The sequence below is a fragment of the Heliangelus exortis genome, chromosome 16 (genome assembly GCF_036169615.1).
Source record: "Heliangelus exortis chromosome 16, bHelExo1.hap1, whole genome shotgun sequence".
Taxonomy (NCBI): Eukaryota; Metazoa; Chordata; class Aves; order Apodiformes; family Trochilidae; genus Heliangelus; species Heliangelus exortis.
This window is the reverse complement of record NC_092437.1, coordinates 15,519,165-15,546,032: the sequence shown is the minus strand read 5'-3', so window position 1 is coordinate 15,546,032 and position 26,868 is coordinate 15,519,165. Positions and strand designations below refer to the sequence as shown.

General features: G+C 45.3%; 1 protein-coding gene and 1 long non-coding RNA gene across 2 annotated transcripts in view; one reads left to right on the top strand and one right to left on the bottom strand.

Annotated features, from left to right (window-relative positions):
* The window catches only part of LOC139803582 (uncharacterized), a 247,811-nt gene that overhangs the window by 20,924 nt on the left and 200,019 nt on the right, over positions 1-26,868 (bottom strand). The gene's annotated exons all lie outside the window — the stretch shown is intronic.
* ASIP (agouti signaling protein) lies at positions 364-24,998 on the top strand. The gene is made up of 4 exons (XM_071759877.1): positions 364-523; positions 18,583-18,785; positions 20,955-21,016; positions 22,940-24,998. The coding sequence occupies exons 2-4, from the start codon at positions 18,611-18,613 to the stop codon at positions 23,114-23,116; spliced, it is 414 nt and encodes a 137-aa protein (XP_071615978.1). The 5' UTR covers positions 364-523; positions 18,583-18,610; the 3' UTR covers positions 23,117-24,998.

Below are 26,868 nucleotides of genomic sequence, written 5' to 3'. Positions count from 1 at the left end.
TATTTCCTTCTATCCATCCCTTTGCACAGAGCACAACCAAGTAGGTAGAAACCCCTTGTCCCACACATGACATGCACATGGCTGCAAAGCAGGGAGCACAAAGTATGATTGTACCCCTCAATGGTTAATTAAACCCTTGAAATTATAGAGGGACATTCGATATGCTTTCAGTAATTGTGCCTCATTCTTCTCAGCTCATCTGTTTTTTGTACATGCAGTTATCAAGCTGAAGAAGGAAAAAAAAAAAAAAAAAAAAAAAAAAAAAAAAAAAAGGGGAAAAAAAAAAAGGAAAGAGAAAAGGAAAAAAGCAGAAAATCCAGAAGAATAGACTCTTCACCCTGATTAGGATTTTGTCAGCTAAAATTTAGGAAATGCTTGGTGCATTGTGGTGGGGAGGAGGTGATATTTAAAAGCTCTCCGGGAGCACCAACCACTCCAAGGCTTCGCTGCAGCCCGGGCGGACCCAGCGCCGGCGCCTCCCGGGATCCCGATGCGGGGACCTCAGCTCCAGCCCGCGGTGCCGGTAGGACCCAACATTTCACCTCTTCACAGGGCACGAAAGCTTCTCCTCTGCTCCTGAAAAACTCAGCTTTTGCCGCAATGGAGAGATTTGTCTTCGCTCAACCTCTCTCTCTCTGCTCTGGGAAGCAGGGAAGTTTCAAACTCTCTCGACTTTGATATTTCACCTTTTTGCTCTTCTGCATTTCTTTCCTCCGGTTTTCTGTTCATCTATTTCTTTTGCAGCATCATTTTCAGGTTGTTTCAATTCTGTTTGATTTGTTGGGCCCTTCGGGTTTTTTGTTGTTGTTACAAATTTTGCTTTTTAGGTTGGTCTACTCGGATCTACGCTTTCCCCCCAGAACTATTTTAATTGTTATCTCTATGCACTCTTATTGTGTGATTCCAGTGTTAATAAAATGCATTTACTAAGCTATACTTTTTACACCCCTTCCTTTGGTTAACTAAATCATTTTTTTCTCCCATTCACGTGAGATAAATAAAATCACTATACACTTCTGAAATAAAATATCTTATTTTCCTGAAACTTTTAACACTCCTAAATTAAAGGTTTTGATATTATTTTGGGAGAGGTAATATTTCTCTTCAAACCTCAATTCTTTTTTCTACTTTACCTTGGAAGTTCTCTCTACAGCACGTCACAAAACAAGCAGCTCTCCGCCACATCTGTGCAAGTGTCTGATCCCCCATTAGTGCTCAGAAGATTTTATAATTTTGTGCACATTTAGGCAGCAATGGATTGCTTTTTAGTTAACAAAGTATGAGTTTGAGAACTAATTTGAATGTTAGTTTAAACAGCAACTTTTTTCTTCTAGCCTACATTTTCCCAGCAACATTTTCTACATTTTCTACTTTAGAGCGCCTGCAGTCACTGGGAAATTAAACAGTTCTTCATTCTAGTATATTTAGCTCCTTAAACAGCTGTATTAATTACTGTTTTGCATATGTTGCCTACAATTTTTCCTACTTTTTTCCCTCCTTATATAATACCCAGATCTTTTTTGCCTGGGACTTTGAGCTGTGGGGACAAAGAGCAGCGCGTTGCGTTCCCCAGAGCCTCTGGCACTTTGCTGGCTCTTGGATAGTTTGTGAGTTCTGATTTTCTGAGTTCTGATTTTCTGAGTTCTGATATTTTCTTAATATAAGAAAGACTTAAATTGAGACAGGAAGGCTCCTCAGAAGTGTTATTTGCCTTCAGGACCTTCCCCTCTTCTCCTTTAGAGCCATGTCCATTTTCTTTGGGACAGAAAGTTTAAAGCTTTAAAAAAAACTTTAGTTTAAAGTCTCTCCAGTTCACATTCTGGGCAGTTTTAATCTCAGTCTCTCTCACCAAGGCCTTTTGAGATTAATAATGGTCAGGGCACAAAGATTTTTGTGCTTCATTTTGATGGTTGTTTTGGACTTTGTTTGCTAGTTGGATTTTTTTGTTGCTAGTTGCTTTTTTTGTTGGGTTTTGCTCTGGTTTTGTTTTCTGTTTTTTTGTTTTGTTGTTGTTGTTGTTTGGGTTTTTTTAGTTTGTTTGGGGTTGTTTTTTTGTCAGTTTGGTTTGGTTTTTAAATAACGTTTCTGAATCTTCGTTGTGAATCTTCCAATTTACAGAAAAATTCTTATTATCCACTAAAGCAAATATAATAATACCCCAAATACAGTAATACACAAATGATCACAGATGAGGAAGGTATGTGAGGAAAATGAACATTTTCACTGAAAGCTGAAGATTTTTGCCAGGTTGAACACAGGTTTCCATCTTTAGCTTTCCCTTCAATCAGTTGCACACAGACTCGTAAGCAGAACTCCCTGCATTTTGCAGAGCAAAGACCAAACTAAAACCTCAAACTGTCTGCTTAACACCTTGGTAAAGAAGTGTGCAGGCTCCTGTGGTATAAGGGTTTGAAGAGAAAAATTATTCCATCTTTTTTTTTATCTTGAAGTTCTAACAGCCTCTTGTAAACAGAGGAAATGGAACAGAAAACCCCACGGACTTTTGAAGGGTGTTTGCGCATGAAATTTGTTTCCCAAATCACACCATTTCTTTTCAGTCTTGTTTTTTTTTTTTTAAGTCTTATGTAATTTGAAAGCAGTGTCAGGGTTGGATTTGCGGTGTCAGGACAGGGAAGGCAGAACCTTTCTGTATCCAATATTCCTGTGCTAAGGTGAAGCAGCTCGGGGCAGCAGGGATGGGTGATCTTAGGGGAGGCTGCAGCTGGTACCAGCCCCAAGGCTCCTGGGGATGGTAGCATGTTTGCTTAAAATAAATAAATAAATAAATAAATAAATAAATAAAATTCCAAAGGTGCTAATCCCACTGTGGGAAAGCAATAACTCAACTGAACCATCGGGTGTGACAGCCAAGAAAATGAAACAAAGCTCAGTGCTGAGTGGATCCACTTCCCCCTCTCTGAGCAGCCAAAAAATTGAGTCAGGAAGAATCCACACAGGCACCTTCCTGAGCCAAAGCCGAGCAGAACCTCAAGACTTCTTTCCTGCAGTATTTGTTTCACAAAAACGAGCAGAGAGGCAACATCAGGCAGATCATCTGAAAGCCACACTTTGTATTTCAGGGGACACAAGCCATGGGAAAGAACAAGTCCATTGCAGCTACGACATATTCCCTCTCTCTAAATAAAATCTATGAAAATATTATTGAAGGATTTACCCTGAGACCCTGAGCTTTTTAACATTTGCACAGGGAATTTCAAAGCTCATTGATTCAGTGAAAGAATTCCAAGATTTCAGCATGGGGCATTTCACAAGGTCTGAGCCTCTGGAGATAAATTTGATCTGTTTTCCTACAGCTAAAGAGGATGTAGTGATCCTAGGTTTGAAAAGAAACAAAAACCCCAACACACTGTGAAATAACAAAGCAGAGAGATAGGTCAGTTGGTAGGAAAACTGTAGTGCCATAACTATAGAAATATAAAAGTATCATCTTTGCCCCAAGCATGCCCTTCCTGAAGTGAACATCCACAGTCCCGGCACAGATTCAGATGTGTAAGGCCATAAAAATAACCCAAGGTCTAATTATGAGCTGACACATAACCCAGGCACCACATCATTGCCAGCAATTCTGCTTAGAATTTGTATTCATTAGTAAAAAAAAAAAAAAAATGTGTATTCTAAGTTCTATATAATACATATATATAATTGTATGTTATATATACAATTATTATATATTATGTATTTATTTATATATTATATGTATATATATATTTTTATATTATATATATCATATATTGTATATAATTGTATATATATAATACATATATATATATACATAATATTCTAAGTTCTACATATTAGAAACTGTTTCAGCCTTTGGGTAGAGGTTCTGAAGAGCAATTCCAATGACACCTTTGTCTCTTATCTGGAAACCCTTCTGTCAACCCCATCCTCCCTCCAGCCTCACTCCAGCCCTGCCCATTCTGTTCAGGAACTGAGCCTCTCCACAGCTGCTCATTGCTATGAGAGCAGATGAGCTCCAGGAGCTCTTTCCAGCCATGCAGCCCCATTCCTTTGATCATTTGTGAAGTTCATCAACTCTTCCCAACTGGATAACTCTTGGAGTGTCTGCCAGAACCACCATCCCCTTCTCCAATGAGAATTCTCTCCTGTTGAAGTTGGTTCTGTTCCCTCCTTCCAGAGCTACATCAGCACTTTAGACAGCAGTGGTTCACTGGGAGCTCATTTTCACCACAGCTCCCAAATCCTTCTGAGTCACTGCTTTCCAGAACAATAATTCCCATCTTGAGTCGAAAATATTAAATTTTTTTCTTAAATGTTTGCCCATAATTTTGTATGTTCTCCCAATGTGTGTTGTTTTCCTAAGGGTAATCCGAGTTAACCCAGATCTGCCAGACAGTTGTCCTCATCATCATTTCCCACTTCTGGGCCACATATGGATTTCCCTCCTTCCATGAGGAAAGCTGTGCCTCCCAGCACTTTGGGGAGATTGCAAGATCAAGGAGAGCTCCGGATTAAGATACCCAAGGCTGCTCCAATGTCTTTCTTCCATATGGACTGCAGTCACTGATGCCACTTTTTTTTCCCCACCCACAGAGAACAATAATGCCATCAATCTTGCTCTTATTTTCTTTTTCCTCTTTTCTAAATAGGCATGGAAATGCAACAAATTTATTTGCAGAGTAGCTGCAAACTTTAATGGCTCCAGCTTATTATTTGTCCATGCCACAGCCAGATAAGTCAGCCCAGATGTGGAAGGGAAGTCCAGAAACCTCCAGTCCTCCCCACAGCCTTGGGGGACTCCCTCCCACCCCAGTGACCATGCCAGAGTCTCTGCTCCCCCATCAGCACTGGGGTGGCTGTGGTGTGGGACAATGTGGTGTCACCAGTCTGGGAGCAGGACCTTCCAAAATATTGTACTTATTCCCAGATAAAGATTAACACGAGCCAGAAACCTCTGGTTTAGGATGACAAAGATATGGGCAAGCAGGGTGGTTAGAAGATAGGTTACATGTGGAAAATAAGTAAGAGATTTATCATTCTTTTTCAATCCAGCCCTTCAGTCACAGCTCCTTCCAGTCTCCCTTCTGCAGGTCCTTCTGCCACCAGCTGAGGAGGAATTCCTGCCTTCTCTGGAGCACACGGGGGAACCTGGTGGTCCCTGAGTGGGCACCTTGCAGCTCTTCCCAGCAGCCTGATCCCAAGTTCCAGCTGTGCCATAACCTCATCAGCACCCAAATCCCAGAAGTGGGGACGAGGCTGCAGATGGGGCTGGGGCACCCGGGACCCCCATGGGCTCTCAGATCCCCCCTGCACTGATCATTGGGCTGCTCACAACCCCTGGACCCCATCCTCTCTGCAGGGACTGCCCAGCAGGAACTCCCCCAGCACTCCCTCTCCTCTGCTTTCCATCCCCTGCAGACGGGGATGAGAGGGCACCCAACACCACTTCCCACCCTAGGACCTGCACTGGGGAAACTCTGTCCTCTGACTTGCAGGCAAACCACCCGAAATCAATCACAGGGAAAGCCAGAGAGTGATTTTATTTTGGTTTTACCCTCAGATATAACTTAACTCTTGTTTTTTAATTTCTCACATTGCCATCAGCTCCAGATTTATTCTTGCCCAGAGGATTTTTTAAGCTAATCCACCACCAGCCTCTACCAGTCCCAGACCAAATAACTCATAAAACTCTTATCCTATTAAACAACAACAAAGTCAAAAGAACTTCACCTCCTGTGTGTCTTGATTGTAACATAAAACCCAGTTTGCTCCTGAACATGCAAATAGAAAAAGCCTTATGATTACAGAGACCTTAGAGTAACTTCAGATAGGAAATCTCATGTGTCCATGACTGTAAAGCAGGTATGAAGAGAGCTGGGTCAAATGGAGATGTCAAAAAGAGTCGTGTCTCTTAAAACAGTATGCAGGCTCTTACAAGACAAAGAGGCAATAAACATTTTCCATAGCAGTTTCTATGGAAAGTGAACAGCCAGCAACAACAGTTTCACAGCTTCCTCTTCCCTACAGTCCTCAGAGATGGACACTTTGCCATTTCCCATCTCCTGAGAGCATGCCTGTCCTTCTAGAGGGAGTTCCTTAAAGCTAAGAAGAACTCTAACTTCTATTTCTCCCAAATTAACCAGGAGAAGGACTCAAACTCAAACACTTTACAAAGTGCCTCATCTCTCAGTACAAAGCCAGGAATACACTTACAATCAGATCTGTCCCTGAGTTTCAAACAACCTGAGGACCAGGAGAACATTGCTCTAAAGTCATTTTTAAAGGATAAAATATTGTAAGACATTGGTGTTAAGAAAAAAAACAAAAACAGAATATTAGAATTATTTAAAAACAGCAAGCAAAATGGTAATATGTGCCAAGCAGCTGAAATTCCAGGTAGGACCTGCACAGTGCACTGGAGGTCAGCCCTCTCAGAAACCTCTGTGCATCTGGCACCAGCACCAGACCTGAACTTAAACCAAAAACAACAACACAGAAAAGGAAAGAGTTTCCAAAATAACTATTCCATTCACTATGGGGGCAAAACCAGATATTAAAAACACTTTACCTTCCATGAGTTGTCCAGAAGACAGTTACTGAAGTGGGTTTAAATCAGCTGGTCTAAATAATTTGTTATAAAGCATTTCACAGGCTGGTTGAGGAACAAGGACACAGCCCTGGGAAATGAACACCCCTTCCTCTGGGGTCCTTAAGGCCCAGGATTCCTTCTGTAATCAGTGGATGGATTGATTAACTGATTGATTAATCGGTTGATCTATCCACCCACCCATCCATTCAACCTCTGGTTCATCCCACCACAGCCCCCCAGTTCCATCCCATACAGGTTAGAAGAGCAGTTTAAAGCAGGTGCTGACTGGTAAACTGGTGTGGCTGGGTGGGGAGCTCAGTGTCAATAAGACACAGAACAGCATTGGCTTGATTCAGATGCTAGGGAAAAATTGGAGTAGAAAATAAAAAACTTTATTAAAAAGAGCTAGAATGGAACAGGGAGATTATTTGGCCTCAGCATAGCCACTAAAGGAAAAAAAGAGAAAACTGAAGAGCCCTGTGGAGAACTGAAGAACTGGGAGAAAAGCCATTTATACTTTGTAATTCTACAGGCTCAACCTGTTCACCTGAACTGGGAGAATACTGGGAAGCTACCTGCCCATCCACACACCTCTCAGGAGGGGAAAAATAAATGAAAACAAAAGGGTTTTCCACAGTGAAGAGGAGATTTTAGAAGGATTCACTTTCTGTAAACTGAAATAAGACAAATTTAGAGTAACAGGTTGCCATACACTTTATCACTGGGCTTAAAGAGTGAAGTGGTGCCATCCAAGTAGGGTCTAGAGCTTGTCACAGGAGTCAGGGCATGTGCACATCTGCTTTGCTTTTGTCAGTCTGCAGTTCCCCTGGACCTTTGCTCTGTCAGATTTTCAGCTGTGCATTGAATACCCAGTGCTGTTGTAGGACCCTGGGACTACTTTCTCAAAAGCTCTCCCAAACCATCAGTTCAGTCACTTCTAAATCCAGTGCAAACACACACTAAGCACAAAAGCCCTGTTACAGGCACTATCCATGAAGCAAACCCCACATCATTTGTCCTGATCACTACACTTGGGTGTTAAATCATTGATTCCCTGTGCCTTTTCCACTCAAGTAGAGCAGCAGCTCCCATCAGCACACCTTGCTTCTTCTGACATGAGTTGTGACCAGGTATCCTTACTATTACAGTCTGGTTTTACTTTTTAAATTTCTTTTAAAATTCATTCCCTCCTCAGTTGCAGCGTGTAACATCTGTATGAAAAGTGTTCCAGCCTTTTGCTTTATATGCACCATCACACTGGGTAGTTTTTAAGAGGGTGCAGTTTTGTCTGCTTTGGGTTTTGGGGTTTTTTTGTGTTAGTTTTGAATGTGAGAAGCAGGCTGGCAGCCTGGCTGACAGACATGCATCTAATCCATTCCTAAATATCTCCAGGCAAACTGCTTCAGTACTTCCCTATCCTGAACATTAGAAAGGTTTTCCTTATGTCTCATCTCAGCCTTTTCCTCTGGATTTCAAACCTCTGTTTGTTGTTCAGTCCCTACTGAGCTGAGAGCAGCATCCAAGCAGAGAGGGGAGGCAGCCCAGGGGAGGAAAGTGAGTGGAATAATTTGGAGTGACTTATGGGAACTGTGAGGGACAAGTTTTTCTTCACCTGTCACTCTTTCTTTCTAGTCCAAACATAACTGATGTCTGAACCCCTGTGTGTCTTAAAAAAAAGAAAGATTCCATGCTATAGAGATTATTACACTAAACCATCCTGAAACTTGAGCTGTGATGCCACAACAGACTCAGCAGAAGATCCTCAGATAGAAATTTGTTTTCTTTCTTTTCAGCCCATTTGAGATCAAGTGGTTGTGGTTTGAAGGGTCAGATATAAGGTGTAATTAGGGTTTGATAAAGGAGTGTTTCTGCAGAGAATAAAATCAAGGGAGGGTGGTTGGGAAGAGCCTGTGCTGAGCTGTCCCCTGCCTTACACACAGAGTTAAAAGTGACTGCAGCTCTGTGTGTCTGCAAAAATAACACATACAGCACCTGTAAACTGGGGATTGTCAGTATATACAAGCCCCTAGCAAGCCTGTCACTGCACAGTCCTGCAAATAGCAAATCTTTTTAGATGGGCTCTGTGCCTCTTCAGCTGTCAGTGCTCTGTAGGCATCAGGATGCCTCACACAGTCTGAGGTCAGGAGCAGGGCTGATGTCTGTGTGTAGGGTTATCAGAAACAGATAAAGCAAAGGGTCAGCTTCTTTCCACTGATGAAGTCAGGACTGTTCTTAACAACACTGGACTGCAGGTGATGCCATCAGACTCATAGTGCTGCTTTTGTAACACGTGTGTGTGATAGGAGACACACAGAGCTATGGGAGCTGGCCCCAAACTTTGAGAACATCCATCCACCCATCCAGGATCTGAGCACTGCAGTCCCATGGGAGCTGAGGACCTGCAGGAGGATTGTTCTGCTGGCAGTCAGCATGGCCAGAGCTGAGGGGTTGTTCCAGGGAGTCCTGGGATCTCCTCTTTGGGGCTCCTCTGGTGGTGGCACAATCTTAGGGAGGTCGTGATCCTCCATCCTGGAGACCTGCCCTGCCCTGTGTCCTCAGTAGCATGGCCTGCTGTGACCCCTGCCTGTCCAGGGACAGTGACATTGGTCACACAGTCATCCAGGGGATGTTTAGGGTTGTAGGGAGGCAGCACTGATGGAAGTATTGGAGGAGTCACAGGTGATGGCAGTAGATGCCCCATGATTCAGACCCATATAAAAGACCAGACAGTACAATGGCTCTGTAGACACCAATCTTTGGACTTTTCTTCTGGTCTTTGTTGCTCCAGACTCTTTTATGAAGTCTTCCAGATGCTCTGTATGCATTTGCTAATCTGGTGTCTCTCTCTTTGACAATCTTGGCATCTAAGGAAATAATTCATCCCAAAGAGCTGAGCTGCTGGGCTGACTTCAGCTCTGATTCAGCTCTGGTGATGTGGGGCTGATGGAAGTGTTCTTGTGGTGCAGGCTGGGAGAGAACTTCTGTCTTTTTCAAGCTGCCTTCCAGCCCACAAAGCATTGCAGCCCCTGCAAAGCAGGGTGGTGTGAGCTGCAGAGCTGCTGCTGTGTCAGCAATGCAAACAGCAGCATCAGCAAAAAGCAACTCTGGGACCTGGGGACTGAGGGTCTTGGTGTGGGCATTCAGTCACCTCAGGCTGAAGAGGCTCCCATCAGTCTGATATCAGGTGTAAATGCCATTTTCTTCATCCAGGACTGGCGTGGCCCTTTGGAGCATCATGCTGAAGAGGATTATGAATAGAGTGGGTGTGAGAACACAGCCCTGTTTCACACCAGTGATTACTGGGAAGGATTCAGAGAGTGCATCTCCATCTCTGACCTAGCCCCACTGATCCTCAGGTAGCAGAATGATCATTTTGAGGAACCTGAGGGGACTCCAATCGTTCCAAGATTTGCCACAGGCCCTTTCTACTCAGTGTCAAGAGCTTTAGTGAGGTCAATGAATGTCACACAGAGTCCTTTGTTCTGTTCCCTGCACTTCTCTTGCAGTTGTCTGAGAACAAATCCCATGTCTGTGGTATCACTATTGGCTCTGAAACCACAGAGACTTTCAGGTAGAACTTCCTCTGTTATAGCAGGTACTGACCTGTTCAAAAGGATTCTTGCAAGGATTTTTCCAGCAATGGAGAGCAGAGTTACACCTCAGTAGGTGGAGCAGTTTGACCTTTCTCCTTTCTTCTTGTACAGGGTGATGATGACTGCATCACACAGATCTGGTGGTAATTTGCCTTGTTCCCATCAAATCACAAGGATCTCATGAAATTGAGCATAGAGAGCTTGGCCTCCATGCTTCCAGACTTTGGGTGGGATTCAGCCCCAGCTGCCTTGCCAGTTCCCAGCTGCTGTATGGCCTTAAGAGTCTCTCCCAAAGGGGCTGTGTCTAATTGGGGTTTCACCAGTTGTTGTGTTATGTGCTGAATTCCTGAGCCTTGGACTACACGGCTGGCACTGAAGAGAGTCTGAAAATGTTCAGACCATGGGGTCAGGATGGAGGTTTTACCTGTGAGAAGCATTTGGCCGTCTGCGCTGAGTAGGGGGCTTTGGACCTGGTGTGTGGGTCCATACCCTGCACAGTTCCATCTTTTCTGCCAGGCTGATCCACCACTTGTTGTGGATGTCTCCAAGTTTCTGTTGGAACTCACTGCATTCAGAGGCAAGGCTGCTTTTCTGACATGGCAAGGGGCTGAGCAAGGTGTGCTCGGTGAGCGGTTCTCTTCTCTGACAACGGTTCTTGGATCTCTTGGGTGTTTTCATCAAAGAAATCTTTGGTTTTCTTTGAGGAGCACCCTGGGGATTCTTCAGAGGACTGCAGGATGCTCCTGTTAATGTGTTGCCAAAGCGCTTCAGGAGAGGGATCTATGGGATGATCCAAAAGTCCAGATTCAAGGCTTACCTGGAAGCTGTTTCTCACTGTACCTTTTGGAAGATGGTGAAGTTTGAGCCTCCTCCCTGGGATGCCACCCCTCTTAGGTTTGGGCTTCAAGCAGAGGGTAAGTTTGCATGGCACAAGGCACCGGGCATCGCTCAGCTATGACATCGCCAACGTCAGTGAGGTGCCAGTGCTTGGATCCAGGATGCTTCCAGGTTGTCTTCAGGCTGTCTTTCTGTTGGAAGAGAGTGTTGGTGATGGTGAGCTGCTGCTCAGCACAAAACTCCAGCAGGAGACGTCCGTTGTCATTACAGTTTCCAATACCATGCTTGCCCAGGACTCCTTTTTCCTTCATAGTTCTTTCCTACTCTGGTGTTGAAGTCACTAAAGATTATGATCTTAGCATCTGCAGGAACCTTTTGGGTGAGGGGGTGCAGGTTGGGTGCAGGTAAAACTTCACTTTTTCTGCATTGGAGGGTTGGACCATAAACACTGAGGAGAACAACATGGTGCTTGTGTAGTGGGAGGCGCAAGGAAATAATGAGATGGGAACGACCTGTCAGGAAATCTTCAGGTTTGGAGGCAATGGAGTTTTTAATCATGAAGCCAACTCCTGAGAGGTGTCTTTCAGTTTTGGGTTTGCCTGAGCAATAGTGTGTAGCCAGCACCATGTTCCTTGGGACTGCCTTCCTGATGAACTCCACTGAGAGAGCAATATTGATGTTAGGTTGTGACAGTTCGTGGGCAATCAGAGCAGAAGGGTGCTCAGGATGCCCACTGCCTGCTGCATCAAGCATGGTTCTGATGTTCCAACATGTGAGTGTCACTCTGAACACACCTTTAGAGGGACATGTGTGCTTTTTCTCTTTGTCTTTGTTCGACCACATCAGAAGATGCCCACTGACCATGGTCAGCCAGCCAGGTTGGGGGTGGAGATGAGCTTTGGTTTGGCCACCTTTCCTTGGCCCCTCTCCATGTGGAACAAGCAGAGCTTTCCTTGAAATAGGCAGCTTGGTCACTCAGGATGGTGCTGAACAGGACTGTCACCTCCTGGTTCAGTCTTGAGCAACCCAAGTCCTGAGCCTCCTGCATCCAGGGTTGGGTCTGTGGCTTCCAGTGCCCCTTTCCCCCCCCGTCTCCCCCCTCTCCTGTCCCTGCAGGGGCTTTACAGGTGTGGGTACAGCCCTTGAGCCTGCACTGTGGCTTTTTCAGGTGAGGCTCAGCATGCACAGAACTGGCCCCACACTTTACTCCTGAGGTTCATCTGCCAGGGCCCAGATGGTGACAGGGAAGTCCTCAGGATGTAGGTTTGGTTAGAGTGTCCTTCTCTCAGCTGGATGGCCTTACAGGGCTGAACCAGTTCCATTCTGCCTGGGGTTGGAGTTAGAGTTGTCCTTCTCCTGGGATGGTCCTGAAGGCTGCTGAGCCCATCCTGCCCATGGACACTTGTTCTGACCCTCCTGTTGGGGTCTGTCTGGCATGGGAGACCCTATGCAGGCATGTGCCACCTCCAGCACAGCCCAAACCTCACAGGGGAACAAAAACTCCTCCCCACAACCAGGGGGTGCCTGTGGAGGGAGCCTGCATCCTATATGGAAAGCTTTCACATTTCTGTTACAAATTCTTCTCTTATTCCAGCCTGGGGCTTAATTCAGTTTTCTCCCAGCTGCAGCACATTGTTACCCTTGGTCATGCTGCGATCCACACTCCCAGTTCTTGTCCTTCTATCATTTGAAATCCAGAAGCCATTAATTTCAGATATTTTATGCTCTCAACCCTAAGTGTTTGACCTTGCCCTCTGCATCACATCCAGTTCTGCTGCTCCATCCCTCAGGATTATCCAGCTGCAGGTGACGAGGATGAGGTAGAGAAAAAATGACAAAGTGTAAATGGAAAAAGAACTAAATGCATGAAAGGCAAGAGAAATTTGTCTAAAGAAAACTCAGTACTCATTGGGTCACTGAAAATGAAAGAAAACAAAAAAGGTAGAACGAGAAAATAGAAATAATAGGAGTAGGGGTGCAGAGTTCAATACACAAAAGACCAGAGACAAGAGTCTGGTGGAAAGGACAAAAGGAATGAGAATGGAGAGCAGCTCTCCAGTGCCTCTTGCCAGGCTGACTCTGTCAATAGTATTGAACAGCAGCCTTGTTTCCAATGGAAAGCAGAAAAGAAAAAGAAATTTGGATGTAACACAATGGTACCCCATAGAATTTTTAATCCTAGAAGTTCACGTCATTTCTTTTTGTTTAAAGATGAACTGAGATTTTATCCAGGTGAAAAAGGATTTAAACCTGCTTTATAAAAAGGGAAAACTGGGTTCTTCTGGATGGAAAGAGGAACTCATTGGCCCTCCATCAGTCCAGGCCCTGCACCAGGGTCTCATACAGGCAGCAGGAACAGGCTGGGGGAGATGCTAAACTGGTAACACTAAGAGGTAATAGGGGATAACTAGAAAAATAGTCCCAAATGTTATCTGTAGAAGAAAAAAAGACTTGGACCTAAGTTTGCTTAAAGTCTGAAGAAAGCTGATTTTCAGCTACCAACCCTCAGTTGTTTCTCCACACACTCATGGTCAGTAATTCACAGTGCTTCTCAGCAGCCCTGAAGAGCTTTTAATTTTTGTAGATAGCTTAGGGAATTGTGCCAGGAATTGGATGTTGTTTGGCACAGCTCTCACTGCCATTGCCTGTTTGCACCTTCCCATCACACCAAACCACACCAGGCACTTTCTTCATCAGAAGGATGAGAGAAGAACCAGGCAGCCACTTCTCTTCCTACAAAATTCCAGCAAGACAAGGCCTGGCTGGAGGGTTTCCTCCCTGTTTTGAGAAATCAACTTCCCCTATAAATAATGTGGGTGATGCCTTGTCACCTGCCAGGGCGGAGGAAGGTGAGAAAGGTCAGAAAACATTTGGAAACTGAGTCTCATGGGCACTTCCCCTCATTCTGAAGGGCAGGGTGCCCAGCAAAGCCTCTCCAGCAGCTGGAAGAGCTCAGCACCACTGCTGAGGTGCACTTCAAGGAAAAAAATTCATAGACCCCAATTCCGGGGAAAATATGTTCCCTTATGTTCCAGGAAAAGTTAGAATATGCTCTTTTTGTTGCTGTTGTTTGGTGTGCTCAAGTATTCAGCTTCCAAAATTGCATTTGAGAAGCTTGGAAACTTGATTCCGAAGTGACCTAAGAACTCCAAGAGCAGAACACAGAGAGGAACAGAACACTTTGTGCTGTTCCTCCTCCTGCTCCCAGGACCCACACCTCTGACACACAAAGGCAGAAGCCACACCAAAGCCACCAGCACAGGGCCTGTCTGAGGATGGACATGTCCCATGCACCACACACCCAGAGCTGCTCCTCTGCTGCTCTCATCCTCCCAGTCAGCTTTTCTCATGCTCCAGTGGCAGGAAAAATGAGGGCAGAATCATCAGAGAATCACAGAAAGTCAGGGGTTGGAAGGGACCTCTGGAGATGCCCCAGTCCAACCCCAATGCCAGAGCAGGGTGACCCAGGTTGGGACACCCAGGAACACATCCAGGGGGTTGGAAAGGCTCCAGAGGAGGAGATGTGTGGGGTGGGGGTGGCCAAGAGCTTCCCAGAGGGAGATGGGGAAGGAGCTCAGGTGTCTCCTCAGACAGCAGAAACTGCAGAATCTGTCCCTGTGATCCTGCTCCAGAACCTCAGGGACAGGTGAGAGGGGTCCATGCCAAAAGGACCTCAGCTTTCCAGCCTGTTCCCCCCCAGCTGAATGAAACTTTATTTATGTCTTGGCCCAAATCTCCCAGACCTCCTAAGAAAATTTCAACTTCTCCCTTTCAGTGTTTACAGCAGGCTTTATGTAGGAAGGCTGCAAATGGTTCACCCTGTGGTTACATGAGAATAAATATTTAAATAAAGGGAAATCAGTTGTGACAAGAAATGAGTGGCCCTCAAACACACTGAATGTACAGAACTGTAATTTCTTTGAAAAAATAGATTAAAAGGAGACAAAATCTGTTTAACATTATGTGTCATTTCCCCAGTTTACGTTCAGGAAAAGTGCTCATGAGAGCAAACAATTGGGGTCAGTATTAAAAAACTTTATTTATATATTGAACACAAGAAGCCAAAGCAGAGGAAGTGGCATAGAAGAGGTTACTGCCATCTCTGCTGAAAGTCAACAAACTGTTCAAACTTGGTTTGGTTTGGTTTTCAAATGCCCTTGTGCCACTCCCTTGAGAACAAAAGGCACTGCCACATCTTCACTAATTCCTCACAAAATTTGCTGAACTGTGGCTGGAGTTCCGTGGTTCACATTTCAGCGCTGTGCAAGATTAAGTCCCCAGAAATAACAATCTGAAAATGTTCAAATCCTCCTGGTACATTTTAGCTTCATTAAAGCCATAAATGGTAACCCTCTGAAGATACTTCTATTAAAGCAATTTGCTTTCCATTGTGAGGGGCTCAATAGGAAAATGAAGTCTCTTAAAACAAAGTGTTAAGAGGAAAGAAGAAATGAAGCTTGCAGGAAGTAAGGAAAATTGTTTAATTGCCTTAGACAGGCTCTGATGAGTCCTAGAAGGACAATTAGGAAAATAATGAGCAAAATCAGAAAGTAAACCACTCCTTAGTGTGGCACTCCTTGGGCAGGGGTTCTGTGCTACAGTGCAAAAGACAAAACCAAATATCTGACATTTTGGTCACTGGAAGGCTGTAACATGCCTCCCACCCAGGTGTTTTGGGCAAAAAAAAAAACCAAACCTCCACGTGCCCAAGAACACAAATCCACATCTGCATCCAGGTTTGCATTTGGGCACCAGAGCCCATTTGGGTGTCATTTGGTGAGGTGACACAAGCTGTAAAACATTCCTGGGTCACTACATCTGCACAGGCACGGTTGCATTCCTGGGCAGTTTTGGTAGGATAAAGGATTTGCAATGGAAACAACATTCTGGGATGGAACAAGTTATTGAAACAATCCTTTGTGGACTCTGGTCTCCAGCAGACAGGTACTTTCCAGCACTCCCCAGGTGGGCAGCACACCCTGATCTGAAAATCACAGCTCATCTTCCAGAGCATAACCTGCAGCTGGGCTCACAAGTTGCTTAAAGAAGCAAAACCTACAGCACAGCCCCCACGATGTGCAGATCACAGATTGTGAGCTTCAGCTCAGAGCAGGCAAAGAACCAGGAGATGAAATGTCTGCATCTACATGGAACAGATGAATGTATCAGAGAACCCCAGACAGGTTTGGGCTGGAAGGGACCTTAAAGCTCCCCCAGTGCCACCCCTGCTATGGTCAGGGACACCTCCCACAGCCCAGGGTGCTCCAAGCCCCATCCAACCTGGGCTGGAACAGGGATGGGGCAGCCACAGCTTCTCTGGGCACCCTGGGACAGGGGCTCAGCACCTTCAGTGTAAAAAATTTCTTCCTTTCCTGTATGCCTAGATCCTGTTAAGCAATCTAAAATTACTTTAGTAATATATCTTATTTGACCACCTGTGTATTTGGAAAACCCAGACAAGCTCTTAGGAACAGAAGCTGTTATGTAGTTCTTTTCAATTTTAAGCCTACAGCTAGAATGTGAACATCTGCTTGGTAAGATCAGTTACATGAAAAGAATTTCTCATTCTGACCTGAATGGTTATGATCTAAACGATTATATCTAACTTTGTGTTAGAACAGTCTTTAGAAAGCATCAAGAAATCTGCCAGGTTTGGGTATCACCTGTGAAAGGAGATGGGAAAACCAATCAAAGGGGATGTGTCCTGCACAGAAAAAGTGTCCAGGCAGGTACCTGACCTAGTGAGGATTTTCATGTGCTTCAGAGGCAGCTACCACAGGCACTGCTGTGTAGGAGTTTGCCCGGTGTCCTTTAGGCCAGGTGATTTTTGAGCCCAAGCACCTGGGATTAGAGGCAGAATATTATCCCACAGGATGGATGGGTCAGTGGAGACTACAAAAGCCTCAGCTTAGCAGCAGTCATCAGACTGCAGCTCTTCAAGTGCAGAGTATCTTCATCTCTTCTCTTTGGTTATATTAATTGCTCAGAACATTTGGTTTCACTCTTTTTTACTGCTACTGGTAGCTTTCCACTGACAAACAGCTACCCCAGGGGAAGGCTCCCCTCATTCTGACACAGCATGAGCATAATGCACATGGAAACCAAACAGAACTTTGAACTTTAGCAGTGTTAAGAACCCAGAGGAAGAGGAGAGGAGGCTGTGAGCTCCTGTGTCCCATGCAGAGCTGCTCTCCCACAGGGCCAGGGCCAGCACCTTCTCACAAGGTCTATGGCCACATTCTGCAAAGCCCAGGCTTATCCATAAACTCCTCCAAATCCAATAGATTTGGTTATATCTTAGAAGTTCATAGACCTCTGAGACCCTCAAAGTCCAACCCTTGATCCACTCCCCCCGTGGTTCCCAGCCCATGGCACTCAGTGCCACATTCAGTCTCTGCTTAAAAACCTCCAGGGATGGAGAATCCCCCCCCTCCCTGGGCAGCCCATTCCAATGTCTGATCACCCTCTCTGCAAAGAATTTCTCCTAATATCCAACCTAAACCTCCCCTGGCAGAGCTGAAGCCCATTCCCTCCTGTCTGACTGATATCTGCCTGGGAGAAGAGACTGAAATACTGTTGGTAAATGCTGGAGAGCAGCTTGGGGAGCTCTTCCCCAGCTCCCTCATCCCCCTGGGGTGAATCCCCTCTGGTCCCATAGACTTGTGAGGATCCAAGTGGCTCAGCAGTCACACACTGTTCCCTCCAGGATTACAGGGGAGCTGCTCAGCTTCCAGCTTCTCTCTACAAGGCCCAGCAGCAGCTGTCCTCAGGCCAAGGTCTGACTGCTGAAAAGGGAGGAGAATAAAGTGTTCAAATCCTCAGCCTTTTCCTCATCTTTGGTAACAGTGTTTCCCCCCATGTCCAACAGAGAATGGAGGTTTTCCCTGCCCCTCCTTTTGCTATTGATCTATCTCTAGAAGGTTATCCTTAATAGAAGTGGCAATATTAAGTTCAACTTGTGCCTTCGTGTCCCTTGTTTTATTCCTGTGTGACTTAATTGTATTCCTAAACTCTTAAAGTTCTTCACATCCATGCTACACTCCAGGGCCACAAATGCTTTCCAGCACTGGACCTTCCATAACTTAAATGAATAAGTTATGATTCATTATAGGATCAGAACAACCACATCAGGGTATAATAAAAATATTTCTTCATAACTTGCTTTTAAATTGAGAAAGTTAATAGGAAACATAATTTGTGGGTTTTTTAAATTCTTCTAGGTTTTGTAGTAAAATTGTAAAGAGTATTTTCTGAGAAAAATCTGATGATGTGGTTGAGCTGGTCAAAAGCACAAATTCTTTTGCCCTCGGGCATACAGCAAGTAAGTCCATAAAAAAGTGAGGAGAACTCACCCCAAGCTTTTGAGGAAAAGAAACCTTTTGAGAAAAGAAGACAGAAAAAAGAAAAAGACAAAAAAACCTGAAGGAGTTATATTTGAGGCAGCATTTTCCCACTCAGACATCTGCAGCCTTGGGTATTCCAATATCAGAGGCAAAGAAGAAAGAAAGCCTTAGGATGCTGTCAAAGCTGCACAACATGACAGGAAACCATTGCTGAGTCCTGGTGTCTCTCTACATGCAGGTTTTGACCGACTTTGGGTTTCCTGACAATGGGATTTTTCCTGCCTAAGATGGAAAGCAAGAGCCTCATCCTGATCCTCTTGCTGTGCTGCAGCTTGCTCAGAGCTGCTGATGCTCACATGGTCATTGAGGAGAAGACAGAATGCAACCTGCCAAGGAGCAGCCAAATGAACCTCCAAGACCTCCCCCCCATCTCCATAGCAGGTCAGTAAAATCTGCCATTCTCTGCCCAGCTAACAAGATTTGCAGAAATTACAATAAATACTGTCAATAAATATGGATTGTTTTGGTAGCAGGCTGCAGCCTTGCAATTTCATAGCAGTGCCTCAGTACTCTGCAGCACTGCAGGGAACATGCAGCCCAAGAACAGTGATGTGGCAAACCAGAAAAAAAAGAAAATTAAAAAAGAAACAGATAATTTGTTTTAACTGTACAGATTTCACTTCGGGTTGTGTCCTACTGAGTATTTCATACTGAGGACAAGTGGTTTTCTGTCAATATGGACAGGAATCTTCCTTTGAAAGCCCAGTGCAAGTAGAAAAAAGGGAACATATTTAGACTTTCTTTAAGGATCTGTTCTTGTGGCAGGGAAACCCCCAGTTCTCCAGGGTATTAATTCACCTGTGTGCCAAGCCATCCTTAGCCAGGAGAAGAGAAAAGCAGTGCAAGGGACAAACAGGGCTCATTTATTTTCCCAAGCAGAAGCAGATATGTCCCAGGTGTTACTGACAAGTGTCCCTCTCCTGCTTGGGAAGAGCCTTGTCAGGGAAGGGCTTGACTCTTCACAAAATTTTTTCCTAGTGCCTGCCTTAACACTCTGAATGTCATTCAGGCCACCATCTTTTCTTTCAAGAAACCTGCAGGTATTTGGGGACAACCAAGTGCAGAGTGTCACTTATAGCTGCATCAGAATGTTGATTTAACCCATGCAGCTTCTGTTTAGCTCCCACCTACAGCCTTGCAGAACTTTTGCAGGTTGGTTTTTCACCTCGTTTCTTATTTTTTCTCTGCACTCTTGCTCAGGACATAATTTCTTTAAGGAGAAGCAGTTGTCCCACAGTTGCATTTCCAGTGAAATCTGAACATTGGAATCCAGAGTTACCTCAAGGTTCTTTACCTGCAAGTTTGTTAGAACTTGTGCTGGTCTGCAGCCCCCAGACCACATTGTTCCATGGTCCTGGGAGCCTGGATGCCTTCAGTTTCACACTTCCAGTAAATTTGAAAATTCCAATTACAGTCAGAGATATAAGCCACATTTCAGCAGATTCCTTTCCCTTCTCCCAAAGATGCTCCACAGAGCATTCAGGCTACATCATGGCATTTATTGCTTTGCCAGCAGACACCCAGGAGCAGGATGGGAAGTTCAGGAGCTGGATGGAGGGAGAGCCATGCCCTGGGCACTGCTCGGTCCCACACAAAGAAAGCATTTGGAGCAAATCTGTTCAGCCCAGGGGGGAAAAGGCTCCAGGAAGACCTTAAAACACCTGAAGGGGCTACAGGAAAGCTGGGGGGGGACTTATGGCAAGGGCATGGGGTGGCAGGACAGGGGGAAATGGATGGTTTGGATCCCAAGAGAAGTCTTAGTCCCAGAGTTTAAATATACTAAGAAACAAAATTATAACTGATATGATAATGTTAACAACTGCATTGACAACTGCAGCCCTCAGTAATAATGAGGAATAATGAGGGATAATAATGAGGAAGTTCACAAATATGAGCGGTTTGATAAACAGTTACATCAGGCATAGCCTGAACACCCCCTCTGCATTGACCAAAATTCCACAAATATTTGATTCTACAAATATTCACAAACAAATATTCACAAAAAATACAAATATTCAAAAAAAGCTGCAGGCATGTGGATGAAACACCTCTGCAAGTGATGGTTCCTAAAACAAGGTGTTAGGTGAAACGGGAACAGCAAACTGAAGAATGAAAGGAGGCAGCACACATATGAAGAGCTTAGGCCAGTTGAAGAAGGAGGTTTTGGCTTGTTAATTCTTGCCAAAATCCTGCAGATTACATCACCTCCTAACAGAAAAAAAAAAAAAAAAATGGAATTCCAAAGGTGTTGGGTTTTTTTCTCTATTTTGGTTCATGGGACTAACATGCATGAGTGCCCTCAGCTTTTACACAGAGACTTTGCTTTTTTTTTCTCTGGAGTTAGTTTGCATCTGACCAAACAATGTGCAGAAAAAATCCTCCTAAAAGAGGAGCATCAGGGCCCTTCTGAGGGATAGCAGGAGCTGAGCCCCTGGGATAGGCACAAGACCATTCCCTGCCTTCCCTGGCACCACAGCAGCATTGGGCATCTCCGTTCAATAATGTGCCATGACACTGATTTAATGTTATGTTGTGCTCTTCTGTTTCAAGATTTAACTAAAAGATCCCAGAAAGTCAGCAGGAAAGAGGCAGAGAACAAGAAATCTGCCAAGGTAGGTGGCTGTTTTGAAAACATTGTTGAATTAAAATGGTTTAATACCTCTCTAATTATGCTCAGTGCATTCATTTGCAAGGCTTTTTGAGCCATTTCCTGGATTAAATTATTTACTTACAGTTTGAAGCTCTAAATACTGTAAAAACAGATGCAAAACATTAATGGTGGAAAGAAAACTATATGACCTTTGACTGGTCTGAGGTTATTGTTTGGGCTTGGGGGGGGGGAGGGTCTCTCCTACACAAACTTGAAGCTTGAGCTGGTTTAAGTATTTGTAAAATGATTTTGAGAGCCACAATAGGAAGGTATCACCCCATGCAGGGCACCTGCAGCCCAGGGCTCAAACTCTCTGTCTGCTGAGAGCTGCAGGGGACAAAAAATCCAAGTCAAAACACAGAAAGAAGTTGGCATTTGGCTGGGAAGGTTAAGTAGTCCTTTAATCAGGTCAGCAGATTCAGGCTGATAGTTTTCCTTAATGTGATGTTACCCCAAGGTCTCAAATGTGGAGTATGACATGGGTTGGACTCCTAGATTCTAAACATTGCCCTGGGGAGTAGGAAATGACATTTTTACTCCATTTGAATATGTCACCATAGCCATTTACAACCAAACTGAAACATGGAGAGCTCCTCCTTTTCCTTTCTGATTGATGTCTCCTGTGCTCCCCTTCAAACATTTCCTCAGTTCACAGGATGAGGATTAAAGGGGTCTCAGGGTGACAATCAGTTCCAGCCCAAAGCAGGACATCCCCGGGATCAAACTTTGTCAGAGCTGCTGAAGCACTGAGAGACCTCGGAACATTTTACCTTAAAACTGAAACTCCTGAGAATTTACCAAGATGAAAATTGGATAGGGTGCCTGGAGCAGGAAGGATCCAGAGATTCCTGCCAGGTTCCAGGCACACGATCAGCCCCAAGTTTTCCACCTTTCCAAGTCACAGACACAGAAGCTGCACTCCTTGGGGAGGCTCAGAGGCTCTTCCAGCCCTCCAGGCTGTGGCTGCAGGCAGGATGCACAGAGGACTACTGAGCCCCACAGGCAGCTTGCCAGACAAAGCAGGTGAGGAAGAGCATTGCCAAGTCACCCCCCTCCCCTTTCTCAGCCTCAAAGCTCAAGAAATAACTCCAGAGGAGGCCCTGGAGCTGCTGGGAGGGCTGGAGCAGCTCTGGAGCCAGGCTGAGAGTTGGGGGTGTTCAGCCTGGAGAAGAGAAGGGAGCAATGGGGAGACCTTAGAGCACCTTCCAGTGCCTGAAGGGGCTCCAGGAAAGCTGGGGAGGGACTTGGGACAAGGGTCTGGAGGGATGGGCTGAGGGGGAATGGCTCTAAGGTGAAAGAGGGGAGATTTCGATGAGATATTAGGGAGAAATTCTTTGTTGTGAGGGTGCTGAGCCCCTGTCCCAGGGTGCCCAGAGAAGCTGTGGCTGCCCCATCCCTGGCAGTGTTCCAGCCCAGGTTGGATGGGGTTGGAGCACCCTGGGCTGTGGGAGGTGTCCCTGACCATGGCAGGGGTTGGGAGTAAATGCTCTTTAAGGTCCCTTCCAATCCAAACCATCCTATGATTCTATGATTTGAAAAGTTTGGAGATCCCAGAGTAATTCCTTAATAGATTTTACTGATTATGCCATTGCCTTTGCAGATTCTTGGCTGCTGCCACATTCTTCCCTGCAGATCATTTTCCAGTACTCTGTGCAGTCAGGTTTCTCATTGCCCAAACCCTGAGGCTCATTGGGTTTATCCTGGTGCTCAGGACGTGGTGCTCAGCCAGCACTTCCCAGGATCCGGCCCCCCCACATCTCTATCACTGCTCATGCAGCTCTCACTGCCCAAGCCCAAAGCTCCCATGGTTTGCTCTGCACCTCTGCTTTCTTCTGACCCCTCCTCATTTAACTTTTACAAGCATCTTCATGGTTTTTTCTCCTAGAAAAATGCTGAACTGAAGACTCCACCAAAGCCTCGTCCCACGCCAGCTGCTGACTGTGTGCCCAACTTCAAACCCTGCAAACCCCACCTGAGTTCCTGCTGTAGCTACTGTGCTTTGTGCAAATGCAGAATTTTTCAGACCATCTGCCAATGCCTCCTGTTAAACCCAAAGTGTTAAACTGGGGACACCATAAGGCTCTGGTTTGCAGCAGCTTCTCAAGTCTGTATTTCAAACTGGGTCTAGTGGAGCCAAGAGCTGTGAAGCTGGCAGCTTGGATTTGCCCCTCTCAAAACTAAACAGACAATGGGTTTTTTTAATGAGGTTAATACTATCATAAATGGGATTTTTTTCCAGGAGCAGATAACCAGGGAGATTGCTATGGAACAGGTATTTTTAGCAAAATCTTGACCTTTGTTTTTGAGAAGATTTCTGGGTCCTTTTAAGTTTGGGGTTTCTTGTTTGTTTGGGCCTTGGGTTTTTATGGGGTTTTTTGGAAAGGTTGTATTGTAACCTTTTTTTTTAAAGATCAGACACAGTGCTGTCCAACCAGCACCAAACAACCTGTTCCAATGGCACACAAACAGCCACACTAAACCAGGATGGGTTAATCCAGTGAGGGACCAAAGCCTGGTTTTATCCACAAGGACAGCACAGCCCAAATATCATGCTGAAAATGTAGGTTCCAGGGTTAATTCCCTTTCACACAATCAGGAAAAATCAGGATGAGAATTTGTATTGGTTATTCTACCTGAAAAGACAGACCCAAAACAGGAAAGTGGGGTTTTTTATCATACCCAGCTCAGCATCTGGACATCCACCTCCAGGATTTTTGGGGCATTCTACCAGTAACCAGTATCTCCAAGACATATCTCCATAGTGTATTTGAAACAGGAATATATCTGTGCCTCATCACTTAAAAATCAGATTGTTTTTTTTCCAGATGTATCCATAGGAACAGAGTCCTCAGCCCTTCCTCTCCTGCTGCCAGGGACACAGGGCATTTAACTTTAACAAACTTTAAGGGCTTTAAGGGAGGAAGGAAAGATCAATAAAGAGATGAATGTGCATCCCATATTTACATCCTGAAGGGAACCATTACGACCAATCCATTGCTCTTTCTTTGCCCATTCTTACTATGGGCAACCCCCAGCACTTACCCCAGGTGAGCATCTATGGGGCACTCTCCATAGCAACAGGGGGAAAAACAATCATCAACCACTGCACCAACCCTTAGGGTTCAGAAAGTATGGAGGGAGCTCAGGGCAGCAGCAAACAGGTGTCTAGAAGGCATCTTCCTCTTGCTCTTCAAGCTCTTTGCTTCAACCCTGAGTTATCCAAGAAAATTCCTTCTTGGTTAAACTACCAGGAGAGATGTGGGAAGACACAGGAGAGCAGGGAGAGCTGTCCCAGACTCTGAGGACTCTTCCTCTGCTTTTTACCTCCTCTGCACTCTCTCTGCAGTGTTCCCTGCCCCTGTACTCTGCCCCTTCCTGCAGCCCCCTCCTGGTTTGATAATTTTCCCCTTCTCTCTTGCCCATCACCTGCAGTCCCAGGGCCAACCCCACATCTGGGTGACTGCACCCTCTCCCTAGCAGTGCTCTTTTGCTTTCACATTTAGATATTTTTTAACCATGAAATTTTGATCCCATTCCTGATTTTTCTAATGCTCTAGGCAGGTCTCATTGAGAGGAATCTTTAAAAAAATCCTTATTGATTTATTACTAAGTACAGCTGAGGATTACAAAAGTGATACAGATGACACCCTAAAAGGGGCTCAAAACATATGAACTTTTTTCTTCTAACAATAAGTCCAAAGCCCAGAGCTCAAAACATAGATCAGATGTTGACAGAAATGTTTGTTTGCTGAGGGACAGATACAGATATCAGAGATTAACCTAAGAAAGGGTCAAAGGATGACAGGATGTCATTGTATTCCTTATCTAAAATTCATCAGCTGTCATATATAATGCAAGCCTGAATGCATTTAAATGTATGTAAACATATCTTTAATCAGATATTCTGGCTCAGAAATATGTAAGTCATTCACTTACAATAAAAAGATGAGAAGGAAAGATGAGAAAATACAGTGGCCTTAGGAATTAGAATTTGTCCCTTTCCTTTGCTAGGTAAAGATGTAGGATCCCATCACATTGTTTCAAAATCCTTATAACTGTAAGAAATTGTCCTTGGTTGATACTCAAACCAGATGAATAATCACACAAATTCTTATATAGAAATATTATAATTTTCTTACCAGAATGTCCAGCTGGTCAGAAAAATTATATTTTGCCAGAGTGGAGAGGAAGAGAGGAAAGGGAAGGAAGGGGAGACAGAAATCAAACAGAAAGCTGTTCTCAACCCTTGCAGAGCCACAGATGGGCTGAGGGCTGCAGGGACCTCTGGAAGCCACTTGCAGGGACCCCTTGAGCTGGGTGCCTGACCCTCTGTACTGGGGATCCCTGAACTGGACCCAGCACTGCACTGGTGCTGGGCAGAGGGGGGGATCAGTCCTGAGCCCCCTGCCAGCCCTGCTCCCAGCACAGCCCGAGCTCACTGCAAGCTCCCATTGCTGCCTCACAGCTCACTCCATCCTCTCCTCTTTCCAGCTGGGTGGGAATGTGCTGATTCCCGGGGTTGTTCCTCCCCAGGTGCAGGATTTTGCACTTCTCCTGCATCGGGTTCCCAGCAGGAATTGCCCCACATCCCTCTGGATGGCAACAGAACCCTCTGGCACATCAGTCCCTGCTCCCAGTTCTGTGACTTCCCGAGGGTTCCCAGCATCCAGCTCCTCATGGAAGATGTTATCCCGGGCTTGGGGCTGTCAGCCAAGGAATGGGAAGTGCTAAAGGGGAATCTGAAGGGGCTCCAGGAAGGCTGAGAGGGACTGTGTGCAAGGGCCTGGAGTGATGGGCTGAGGGGCAATGGATTTAAATTAGAGAAAAACAGATCTGGATTGGATGTGAGGAACAAGTTCTGGGCCATGAGGGCAGTGGAACAATGGCACAGGGTGCCCAGGGAGGGGGTTGAGGCCTCATCCCTGGAGATGTTCAAGGTGAGGCTTGAGGAGGCTCTAAGCACCCTGATCTGGGTGAGGGTGTCCCTGATACTGCAGGGGTTGGACTGGGGGACCTTGAGAGGTCCCTTCCAACCCAAATTATTCTGTGATTCTGTGCTGAGACCCACAAGAAGGATCCAGAGACATGGAAGCCCATCCAGCAGAGTACAGGATGGATGATCTGCCAAGGCAATGAAGAAAGAAAAAACCTCACCTATGACAATGAGGAGAGAGGTTTTGCAACATGTATACACATATTTTTAATATAGCATTTATATGTAGTGCATTTTTACAAATTTGATTTACTAACAAGCCTTTTTTTTTGTAACTGGCATTGGTTAGAAAGTAGTTCTGCTTTCTTTGCCACTCCTCTTATCACACCAAAGAATATATATTTAATCAAGTAGTCTGAAATCTGTTATTAGCCTTAGTGACTGGGTAAAGATCACACTGCATGAGGTATTGATAAGGTTACAGCCACTAGGAAACCATGGACACTTGTGCTAATTCTTGTCACGGAGCTGTGAACAGAGGGCTCTGCTCAGAGTCAGTCCTGCAGCATCAGGACGTGGGGGTTCCTGGTGCAGGCTCAGGACTGACAGCCCCAGCAGCTGGAATTGCAGAAGCTGCAGGCTGCAAGCTGTGAGCTTTCACCCAGCCACGTTTCCCTCTGGACTAGAGGTTGTTTGCTTCCTCGTGGCTGTGTTCTGCATTTAGTAGGAGCATCACACCCACTGATGGCTCAGTCTGGGAGCACGAGGAGCTCAGCCCAGGGATGGAGAAGCTGCAACCCAACAGGATGAGAGGGAACAGCCTGCCAGAGACAGAGGAGGAACCCAAAAAGGTTTTAGGAGACCCCAGACCAGAAATCACC

What these genes read in the sequence shown, in the direction of transcription:
- ASIP (XM_071759877.1), top strand. Translation starts at nt 18,611, where the DNA reads ATGGGATTTTTCCTGCCTAAGATGGAAAGCAAGAGCCTCATCCTGATC. An exon ending in CCCCCCCATCTCCATAGCAG is followed by an intron (nt 18,786 to 20,954) that starts GTCAGTAAAATC and finishes TTCTGTTTCAAG; the next exon opens with ATTTAACTAAAAGATCCCAG. An exon ending in AGAACAAGAAATCTGCCAAG is followed by an intron (nt 21,017 to 22,939) that starts GTAGGTGGCTGT and finishes TTTTTCTCCTAG; the next exon opens with AAAAATGCTGAACTGAAGAC.